The 11,414-nt window shown below is 40.2% G+C and overlaps 1 protein-coding gene across 5 annotated transcripts; it reads left to right on the top strand.

The window, feature by feature from the left end:
- Positions 1–2,113: 2,113 nt before the first annotated feature.
- LOC133967965 (mortality factor 4-like protein 1) lies at positions 2,114–10,874 on the top strand. 5 transcript variants are annotated; one of them, XM_062403834.1, is made up of 12 exons: positions 2,114–2,281; positions 2,617–2,663; positions 3,412–3,479; positions 3,599–3,685; positions 3,807–3,887; positions 4,062–4,087; positions 4,691–4,779; positions 5,439–5,540; positions 5,922–6,010; positions 6,458–6,630; positions 7,509–7,593; positions 10,063–10,874. In XM_062403834.1, the coding sequence occupies exons 1-12, from the start codon at positions 2,242–2,244 to the stop codon at positions 10,403–10,405; spliced, it is 1,230 nt and encodes a 409-aa protein (XP_062259818.1). In that variant the 5' UTR covers positions 2,114–2,241; the 3' UTR covers positions 10,406–10,874. The 5 variants fall into 5 exon arrangements, 4 of the variants coding, with proteins under 4 accessions (XP_062259818.1, XP_062260026.1, XP_062259729.1 ...); XM_062404042.1 differs by having other exon boundaries at positions 2,119–2,281; positions 9,718–10,206; XR_009924095.1 differs by lacking the exon at positions 2,114–2,281 and adding an exon at positions 9,718–9,862 and having other exon boundaries at positions 2,329–2,663; positions 10,063–10,202.
- The last annotated feature ends 540 nt before the right edge of the window (positions 10,875–11,414 follow it).

The following is an 11,414-nucleotide window of genomic DNA, read 5'->3' as shown; positions in this document are numbered from 1 at the left end:
GAATATATGTTTTACCTCAGCGGCACCGATCCTTTCTGTCGATGTCAGCTCCTTACTCTGGGAAGATTTATCACAATCTTAACATTCTGTTGGCAACACGGCTCTTAAAGCCATTATCAGGCCTCCTCCTCTCGCACGAATTTGACGCTGAAACTGTGTCTTTCATCGTGTCCCTGAGAAAATAAATGGAGGACAAAACCCTTCAGGTGACTGAGATCGAAACCTCAGAGCAACTCAAGAGTTTTTTTCTTCCAATATCGCCGTCTTGCTATTACACACCATTATGAGTTCAATAAAGCTGAACCAGGACAAAACAAGACGAGGAACATGAGCAAAGAAAAAGCCTGTTAGCATTCATTAATTAATTTATGAAATGAAAAGACACATTTTCTGTTCATCTTATATGATATAAGAAGACACTGTTTAACAACAGTTTCTAAGTCCTTGAAATAGACACAACTTCATCAAAAAATACTAGTAAAAGCAATAATATGAAAGTATCATCAGCAAAATGCACTGAAAAAATACATTACATACATTTATAGATTCCTAATACTGATGCATATGTGTGTGAACAGCAATTATTGATGAATATTTTACATAGAGATGATATTTTTTAATGCAGTTTGGTAGTTATGGTTTCTTGTCTAGGGTTTGGGTGAGATTTCAAAATGGGATTACAATGAAGGAAAAAAAAAAGTTTGGTAAAAGTTTGCCACCATTTTTGTGATATTTAAAAAAATTGCCTTACTTTTTTTTATTTAGAATGATACCTCTTTATGCCTCGGAATACTCAATTAAAGCAGCAGTACCTTAAAATTGGACCCAACAATCGTAGATATAAAACAAATATTCATCAAATCCACAAAGGACAAACTTTTTAGACACAATATTGTTCCTGAGAAACACAGGAGGAGATCAAATATGTCTGCACACTGCCTTAAAGGTCCCAAAACCCTAAACAAGCCTGGAATGCCACTCAGTCAAACGAAAATTGCTGCCAAGGTCCAAACGTTGCCTTACATTTATTAAACTGCACACACTCATAGATATCAATTCCTTAAATATGCCTATTATTCCCTAGGAAACTGGTGAAATCGTCCCCTCTCTCCCAGCCAGCGTCTGGTTAAAAGGAGATGAATGAATCAGTTTCTCTTCAAAACATTATTGATGTAGGTCTCAATTGCATTTCGTGAAGGTCCTTGAGTATGATGTGGATTGCAGCCGTATAAATGAGACTGAATTAAATTGAATGAACACTGCAGGCTTTTAAACGGGTCAATTACCGACAAGCCCAGGGACGACGTGTACAGAGACATAAATTAATCCTGTTGACATCAGAGTGACGACCTGCAATATGACTCACTGACAATACTTATATCATCTCCTCTGCTTCACACCCAGAACAGAAACGGGTTCATCCATACGGACCCGAGTGTTTTTATACATGACACTAAAATATGTGTGTGTGTGTGTGTGTGCAGGTATCCCTCATGTTGTGGGGACCTAGTTTGAAATGTCACATTATGTGGACTTGTCCTTCTTATGGGGACAAAAAACATGTCCCCATAATGCAAATCCTTGGAATTTAAGGTGAAGACACATTGAGATTAGAGTCATTCAGTGTGTGATCCAGTATTATCATTCTTTTGTTGTAGTTTAGCACCTTTGCCTGTACGCTCTGATTGTTGTTCTAAATTATGTGTTCCATCGTTGTGAGTCTTTAACTGAAATATTACGACAAAGCTCTCATCCTGAATTCTTCGCTATACGCGTAAACAATTTTAACTTAATCGTGAAACAAACCTTTTAAGGAATAAGAACTTAACACTTCAGAAATGATGCCACCATTAAGACAGATTATAAAAACAAACAAGTGAAACATTTGAGTTATTGTCAATAAACAACAGCACCAATCTGATCAAACACAACCCGGTCTAAAATACAGCAGGGCAGATGAATATGAAAGTGAAACAACAATGACACAACGACCGAGTATGCGTGAAGTTCAAAACGCAGCGGGAACAAAAGAAGTGTTTGTTTTTCCGGGTTTTTTGGGGGGCTCTAGAACGCAGCGCCGCTCCCGGGGCTGGGTAGTCAGGTGACCCGGCGGTGGGCAGGCCAGTCTCGGCTTCTCCTTCGCTCTGGGCTCCGATGTCGGGAGTGATCGCGGCTGGAAGACATGGACTCTGGAGATGCACCGGTTTGACCCGTCAGACGAGCGGCCCGCTGAGTCTGTGAATGGCGCCAAAACAGGAGCCGAAACCCAAATTTCAAGAAGGTGCGTAGGGAGAGTAGAGAGAGAGAGAGAGAGGGAGAGAGAGAGAGCGCGCGGATGGATCCGAGGGGGGCGGGTTTGTTGTTGTTGTTCCTTGCTGGAGCTGCTGTGAGCTTTGATGTCTCCCCATCAAAACACAACGACTTTAAAACTACACACAACAGCGGATGATCGGTTTTACTACACTTAACCGTGTCGTGTGTCGAAGCTCGTCGCAGGGGAACGAAGCTAGAGGGGGGGAAACCGGACGTTGACGTCAAGCTAACAGCTAGCTGGGTAACTAGCTAGCATGTTGTTTATGCTATGTGTTTCTCACTGTTGTGTTTCCCTCCTCGCAGGTGAAAGAGTCCTGTGCTTTCATGGGCCATTGCTCTACGAGGCAAAGGTGTGTTACAGTGTGTGTGTGTGTGTGTCTACGTGTGTGTACTTTACTATTGGAATTAGAACCAAAACACGAAGGGAGGAAATGTTGGGGACATTTTGATTAGTCCTCACTTTTTTAATGGGTTATTTAAGGTATAAACCTGCTTCTATGGTTTAGGTCAGAGTTATTTGTGTCATTACCAGCCTCTGAGTGTGTGTACTTGTACTTATATCTGTCTGAAAACCTTATCGAGTACAAACCCTATAGATCGAGGATACACATATCAGATATTTAGGCCGGTCCTCACCCTTTCAATGAGCTGTTCTAGGGTGAAGGCTTCATTTTAGTGTTGGGGTTATAGGCATGTAGTTGTCATGATTTAGGAATACATGATGTCAACGTGTGTCCTCACTGAGATAGGAGTACAAGGCTCTCTCTCCCCCTGTGTGTGTGTACTTGTACAGGTACATCTTTGTGAGGACCAGTTTGACCCAATGAACTTATGGAGTGATGCTATTTTGGACAGTTCTTCCTCTGTGACCCACTTGCAATAAACTTGAAACTTAAAAACTTGCTTTTAGGGTTCAAATTCAGGTTAGGTTTGGGCTAAAGCTGGGATAAGTACTAAACATTGGACTCTTTAAGGAATTAAGCCAACGAGTGTCCTCACAAGATAGATCTAAAAGTTACTGTGTGTGTTATGAGGTAATACTTAACTGCAAAACAAATGATTGACCCATGCCTGTATGTGTGTTTTCTTGTTTTACAGTGTGTAAAGATCAGCATAAAGGAAAAGCACATTAAATACTTCATTCATTACAGCGGATGGAACAAAAAGTGAGCAGCTTGGTTTAAATATAATTCTATTTTCTGTCCGTCCTCTCCTGTTTGAGGACGTGTGTGTGTGAGAGTGATAGATGTCAGTTCTAGACTCTCTTTTATTCTCTCTTTTGCAGCTGGGATGAATGGGTTCCTGAAAGCAGAGTTCTCAAATATGTGGACAGCAACCTTGCGAAACAAAAAGAGCTTCAAAAGGCTAATAAGTAAGTTTCCATTTATATTCACAGAGTTTTATCAGTTGGTGAATGTGTTTTTTGTTGATTTATGGGCTGAAAAAGTAAAGCCTGTGTATTTGTGTTATGATCCTAATTATCTCCTCTACAGGGACCACTATGTTGAGGGAAAGATGAGGGGTTTAGCACCAAGTAAGAAGATTGCTGCTGTGCAGCAGAAAAATGTTGATCTGTAAGTGTCCATCCTATTTTCCATCAATTAAACATATTTCACATATTTAAGATGAAATAGTGTTGGCCCAATGGAATGTAAACGATTGAGTGGAGTAATGTTCATGTTTACAGTTTGGGATGACTAGAGGCACTGTCATCCCTCACCATGTTGTTTTTTCTTTTTGGCTCATAGGAAAGTGAAAAAGGCAAAACAGAAGAGTAAGTAAAAGGTTTTTTCAAGACATCTTCATAGTGGATTTAAGCCACATTTGGTTTATATAATGCAAAGGACAGTTTGCATGGTCATTAACATGAGACAGTTCACTTTAAATATTACAACAACATGTTCATTGGCCATTCTACCAAGCTAAAAAATAGGCAAAGACGTTTCATAATTTGATGATATTAGATGATGTTTTCATTTGCTATTTTGGGCATTCATGTATTTATAGTGAGGTACAATGAGTCTGTATTCAGTGTGTCAGAAATAATGTTATTACATCCTGACTTTTTCCAGATGAACCACCTTTTATCTGTATGTGATTCATGTCACACTGAATCTGTGAAAATAAAGCATATTGAGAGGTCCCAGCAGTAGATCGTGCTGCTTCATTTATAATTTAAAATATAAATGCAGACCATATAGCACGTTGTTGTTTTCCTGCTCATCCATAAAGCCCAAAAGCAATGTCTCATTTGGGGAATTTGGTATTAATTTGCTCAGTAATTGAAGAAGCTTTTGATCTCAGTGTTTTTCCCTAAATCCCATCCCAACATAAATTTCTATGGGATTTATAATAATGAGGTATTTTTTTTTCTTAGCCCCAGGGCCGGGTGAAGGTACCAGCAGCGGAGAAACGCTGCAGGGACCACGGAAGAAGAGGGCTCGGGTCGATCCCACTGTGGAGAGTGTATGTATCATCCGTTAATGTTAACCCTATGGAACTACATGGAACAATGTGATCACTTGTGTCTGAGGAGAAAAGAGTGGCTTCGGTATATCTGTAAAAAGCAAAAAAGAAACAGCATCAAGTGTTGGTACCTTTCTTGGTCTCCTGAAGTGGTTTTCACACGCCCTACAGTGGATCTGCAGAGAACTGAGTCACCTTTTACACATGTACAACACAGCAGAGGGCTTCTCTGCTCAGGCACAACAAAAACAAATTGTCTGCAGGATTCAGGTGATTGGTGGTGCGGACAGACAGAGGCAGGATGGAACATTTTAAATTCTGCTGCAGAGATTACCTGATAACATCTTTTTCACCCTCAGATGTTTGTTTTCTTCAATAATGAATTAAAAAAGAAATATAATGGAGAAAATGTCATTATTGTAAAATAATATTTATTTGTATACTGCTTATAGAAATCATATTTCCAACTTAGTATAGTAAAGTGCACCACATGTACGATTCTTTATTCTCTGCACTGTCATCCTCGTGGATTTCATTCTTATCATACAGGTCATCTGCTGCTCTTATTTTTATCCGTGGGGAGGTGAAGGACAGACACTGCCGTTCTCAAGCGACCATTGTGATAAGCAACAAAGAAAAATGTGATTGTTTGTGTGCAGGAGGAGATGTTCACCAACCGTGTGGAGGTCAAAGTAAAGATCCCTGAGGAGCTGAAGCCCTGGTTGGTGGACGACTGGGACCTCATCACTCGGCAGAAACAGGTGGAAAAAAACATACATTCACGAAAACACTTCACGGCCACATGGTTTTTCTATAGTTACTTCAGCTAAGATGACATGATGACGTCAAACTGTACGTTTACAAATCCATATGGTTGTCCTGCTTTTGAAATACAGAATTAACAACCCTTTACCGTTGTTATTAATGATTATAGAATGGACCAGGAAGTGAATCACTCCATGGACACCAATATCGATCCTCAACTGGGCTAAATTGGTCTTAGAATAAAGATTTATTCCTTATCTCATATTTTTGTAAAATCAATCATACAACATTAACAGATCTCACCCTCACAGGGATACATTCTCAATGTGGTGAAATGAAAGATCTGGATAAATATTTTTTTTTTCTGTTGCTTACAGTTATTTCATTTGCCTGCTAAGAAGAATATAGAGACTGTCCTGGAGGACTATGCAAACTATAAGAAATCAAAAGGAAACTCCGACAACAAGTAAGAATACAAAACACTCCAACTCCCTTCAGATGATGTGCAAGAATGGAGAAAAACCTGCTAAGCATCGCTACATGTGTCCACATCATCACGTCAAGTGTCACAATATGGTCAAGCATTCTCCTCCACAACGACACAAAACAAACATGAGCAATTTTCCCAGCACAACGCCAGAATGTCAAAATATCAAATATGCTGCTGGCCAAGACTGATGCATTCATGTGAACAAATCAGACCCTGAACTGTCAAAGCAGCGTCACATTTCAACGATTACACAACTTTGAAGTAAATAAATCCAACTGTGAAGTCAGCTTTGACCGATTTCTTATCTCAGGCAAATTTTCAAAACTATATGATTGATGGTTCTGTAGAAGCTGCGATATCTCTCGTCTCAGTGGAGCCGGCCCCCAGAGAAACACGTCACTCCTCTCTTCTCCTTTTACTTAGGGAGTATGCAGTAAACGAAGTGGTGGCAGGAATTCGTGAGTACTTCAACGTGATGCTGGGCACGCAGCTGCTTTACAAGTTCGAGAGGCCGCAGTATGCTGAGATCCTGGCAGAACACCAAGACATGCCAATGTCGCAGGTTTACGGAGCTCCACACTTGCTACGGCTATTTGGTAAGGATCCCTGAACAGTTAAAAACACAAACAAACTCACACACAATGCCATATGGCCAAAAGGCCAGGAGTGACTCAATGTATTATTTCATTATAGTACGTAAAAATATTTAATTGGACTCCTGCTTATACAGGTACAGTAGTTACAGTAGTAGGTACAGTAGTTGTGGGAGAATACAGTTGTGTTGTTCTTGTATACGCTTTGTGAGAAAAATGTGAATGCTCTCTACAGAAACTGAAGAGAGATGTGTTAATTCATAAACAATCACTGAAGCAACAGGGTTTTAACGATAATGGCCACGAAAACTGATTCTCAGTTCAGAGTGAACAGGTGAAGAGCTCTTTTTGCAGCCCCATGGCTCTATGGATTGAATCATGCAGCCGGTATTTACTCCAGCTCAATTACTGCAGGTCCCTTTAACAGTTTTAGATAGAAAACCGCAATCAGCATCACCACAGGCCAAGTAAACAGCCCATTCCGAACAATCAGGTTTATAACGGGCACTGCGTTTCTATTATTTAGGAAAAGCACCTTTCTAAACAATTCCAATAAACAACACTTACAACCTTCATGAAAATAGGTTTCATGATTTTCAACCTGGTTTTTCCTAATAAACTGCCAATGTGGTGCATATCACGAATGCAGTGAAAAGAAAGAACAGTGTTACTGCAAATACATTTTTTTATCTATAAAGCAGATTTATAGCGATATGACAGTATTATCGGCATGCCTCAGTTTTAAATAGGTAAGTCCTTTTAGAACACCTCAATAGAAGTTTGGATGAATTATTCACCATAAATATTTATCTCACAAATTAAAAAAAATTCGGAGTCTCCTCCTGCGTTGTTCCTCACACACACACTCTTTCCTCCAACAGTTCGTATCGGAGCCATGCTGGCCTACACTCCACTGGACGAGAAGAGCCTGGCTTTGCTGCTCAGTTACCTCCAAGATTTCCTCAAGTGAGTTTTAAATCCCACCACACCACCACAGACTCCATGACATGCTTGGCCAGATCTCGAATGCCATGCTACATTGACATTCAGATTAGTGCAGCCAGGCTTGTCGCAAATGCTCAAAACACAAGTCATGAAAATCTATTTTCTGCTCTGGAAAACATATTTTGCTCTGAGCGACTGTGAAACAGCTTTTTATTATAGTTTGATATAACTTTTGGGCACATCATTAAATGCAATATCAAAATGGCTTCAACTGATTTGTGTGATGATGGATTACTTTCCAAGAATGAAGTAAAAACTGAATCAAAACAAAAACTGAGCTTCAAGATTGTGTCTTGTAAAGCAGAAAATTCTTTGAATGACAAAAGTTTGAGATATTCTCAAGTGGTTGAAATTGGGCATAACGTGACATTTAGGAACGGTTCAAATTTAGTTTTGAACCCTGATAAATTACTACAATTTACATACATTCAAATTGGCAACTAAAAAGCACAGAATAGTTCAGAATAGCCAAAATGACCTTGACCTTTCTTTTTGTTTTAAATGTGGAAGTGAAGTCTTTTTTAGCTCTGGCACCAGATTGAATGGTTTTCCTTTCTTCACCTAGTACACTGCTACATCTGCCAGCATACATTTACTCACTATTCTCGTTTGTGCTGTTATGACCCAGCAACACCACAGAGTAGATGTAGAAAAAAGGAGGAACATTTGCAGAGATCTCTGTTAATTCAGTCTCATTATTTCATATTGGACACGTCAGACGCAAGTGTTATGGTCGTTTTCTGGAAGCTGGTGAAAGGAGAACTCAGGCAGCAGCTGATGTGCAGAAGATTTTAATGTAGACTTGATTCATCAGGGAGACCCGGAGGTGAAACAATATTCAAACGGCAACAGAGTAACATGAGCCATTGTCACCCCCAAGTTGTCTCCCACAGCATCTCAGTATATCACCGTCTACTTGCGTCACCCATTCCACAACACGTCCATGAAAGGCTAGAATTGCTGTCACTCTCTATGTTACATGTAGCTGTTCGCACACTATTGGATAGTTAAGCCTAAAGTTAGCATTCCTAAATCACATTATGACCTTACGTCTTGAGTTGGAGTTGGAGCTGCTGCCTCTCTGTCTGGGGCATCTGAGTTAGATATGAAAGTCCATGAGAGTAGATGCTACAATGCACTGTTGGTTGGTCCTTTATCTATAACCTGACCTTAGGCACTGCAAAGAGAGAGAAGGGAGTATCTGAGGAATTAGACACTCACCATTCACCTGTTAAGATATAGTGTAATATACATGATATAAAATATAAAGTGGCATATACAGTAATGTGCGAGGATGGTCAAAGATTCCTCAACAGCGAGGCCAACTGTAAACCAATCAACATCAAGTATAGATAGATGTAGCCCACAGGTGATGATGACAGGACGTACACATGTCATATGAAACCAGCTCAACAAATTATATGTGAAACTGAGACTAACCAGATCGAATGTAAACAATGTAACGCAAACATGGATGAAGCGGAGGGAGTCATCAAAATTTCACACGCGAACAACTCAGCAGGAGTTTCTCGGCTCAGACACGTTCACAACAACACAGACATCTCTGCAGGCAGGAAGCAGGATGTAATTTACAAATCCAACAGTGGAGATCTACTTTCTGTTTACAGCAAATCAACACTGGCGTCACCTTCTCACCAAAAGCTCTCTTGACTTTTGTTCTGAATAACATCATCAACCCACTGACTCGCTAACAGTGAATCTAGCGGAGGATCTCCTGCTGTGTTCTCACATCGGCTCATTCGCTGCGACCCGGACGAACTCTGACATTTTCATTCTCACATACAAGCCCCTGTGGAGTTTAGTTCATGTCTGAAAGCATCTTGAGATAGATTTCACTGTCTAACCCTTAATTACTGATGAAAAAAGTCTCCAATCAGACAAGCTGTCCCTAAAATAACTGGTTTATATGTGCAAATTTGTCCGGAAAAGGCAGGAACCCAAACACAAATAATTGTTGTGGCTGGTAACAACTCAGAAATGATGACAGGAACAAATTTGTCGCTGTCTCCAGCAATAATCATAACCACCTCCCCACAATGACAACAAATTCTACATGTCCTCCAGGTACCTGGTGAAGAATTCATCCACCCTGTTCATTGCCAGTGACTACGAGGTCGCACCCCCAGAGTACCACCGCAAGGCAGTTTGAGAGCTCCCAGCACACAGCGCTCCTCATTGAGACTCATCCTCCCAGTCGCCCAGAACACATGTAAAATAACCATTATCTTTTGAGTGCAGACTTGCAGGATGAGATTTTTCACTTGAATGATGCGCTTCCTCCTCCTCGGTCTCAGGAGCTTATCACAGTTGTCAAATATTTGAAGTTTCACTGAACCTTGCTGAACCTTCCTCTCTTTCTCTCTCTCTTTTCCCCCTTTGTGCTTTTTTTTCTCTCACTTCTTTGAAAAGACTCAAGAAACAATGTTCTCACTGTTGTGAAGTCACTGTTCCACAAGCAGCTCTTTGGTGTAATTGGTGCATTCCATCAGATATTTGTTATTGTTGCATGCATGTATTTATTAGTGTTTCTTCTGCCACACCGGTGCAATCAAATGCTGGATCACAAGGTCAACATTCAACAGTTTCTGTTTTTGTATCTCTATCTTGTGTATTTGTATCGATTTGTAAAAAAAAAAAAAGGTTTCTACACAATCTCTGCCTTGTTTTACTTTGTCCTCTTGTTCCTGTCCTGTCGATTATTTTGTGTCATCGCTGTTCTCTCTGGATTCATTCCATGTGTTTTTGCCGATAAAATGAGCTGAAAAACCTGGAGGAACAGCTAACAGTGGCATCAACACACAGCTCACCACTGCAGCACAGCACATCAAAGACTTCAAAGACCCTGTGGAACATGGTTTAATATTCATCTGTCAAGACAGGAGCAGAAACATCAATCTTTCATGCACATGTGTTCAGCTCAGGAAATGTATAGGTTGTGCCACGTGAAGGAGTCATAATCCTCAAGATGTGCAAATGTGAAAATATCCAATATACCCATAGCAATACTTTAACCCTTTGTTAAACCAGCGTGGGGGGAGCATCTCTTGGATTACTTTGAAGGAATTCATCCCCATGACATTATCAATGTTTACTAATTTACTTAAAACTTTGGGAAAATGATACCCTCAACATTTGAGTAAATATATTTAGTTACATGTGGAGTAAGATCTTATTTTTCAGTTCTGTTTGTATCCTAAATAAATAAGTTTAAATAAGGCAAACTATTATTACTTCATTGATTCATGCAAGTGACTTACCCATGCCCCTGTCCAAAAAACCCTCAAATGCTTTGTTTTGCACTGCCCCTTTCATTTAATTCAAACTCCTGAAGGAACAAAAGACTTGTCAAGTCTGGTTGTTTGTCTTCGCAGAATCATTCCCTTGCTCTAACAACTCGAGGTCCTTCCACAACTGAGCAGCTGACATCTGGTCACACTGTAACTCTTTGTGCCATCTTGATCCGGCTCTGCAACTCATCTCGGTCTTGAAAGATGTATGATTAACATGAAAACTATTCATTTTCCATGAAAACAATAGTCACTGAGTTCAACGAAAGTATTCTTGATGATGGTGAGTGGGACCTTTTTGCTTCTTCTGACATCTGTGACCATTGCCTTTGCATTGGTCACAAGAAACTGTCTGAACACCGTCCAAAGAGGTTCCACGAAACCACCCAAGTATGAGTTGTTAGGTTTTTTGTTTCCTCACCGAGGCGGTTTCATTTGTTTACTTCAGCAATGTGTGGGTGAGACTGACACTCC

Source organism: Platichthys flesus, chromosome 1, assembly GCF_949316205.1.
Source record: "Platichthys flesus chromosome 1, fPlaFle2.1, whole genome shotgun sequence".
NCBI lineage: Eukaryota > Metazoa > Chordata > Actinopteri > Pleuronectiformes > Pleuronectidae > Platichthys > Platichthys flesus.
The sequence above is the reverse complement of the archived record's forward strand: the minus strand, read 5'-3'. Positions and strand labels throughout refer to the sequence as shown.

Bases quoted from the DNA above. Each gene is read 5' to 3' on its own strand.
- LOC133967965 (XM_062403745.1), top strand. From the start codon at position 2,568: ATGTTGTTTATGCTATGTGTTTCTCACTGTTGTGTTTCCCTCCTCGCA. The intron at 3,480-3,598 runs GTGAGCAGCTTG...TCTCTTTTGCAG, and splicing joins TACAGCGGATGGAACAAAAA to CTGGGATGAATGGGTTCCTG. The intron at 7,594-10,062 runs GTGAGTTTTAAA...TTCTTTGAAAAG, and splicing joins TACCTCCAAGATTTCCTCAA to ACTCAAGAAACAATGTTCTC.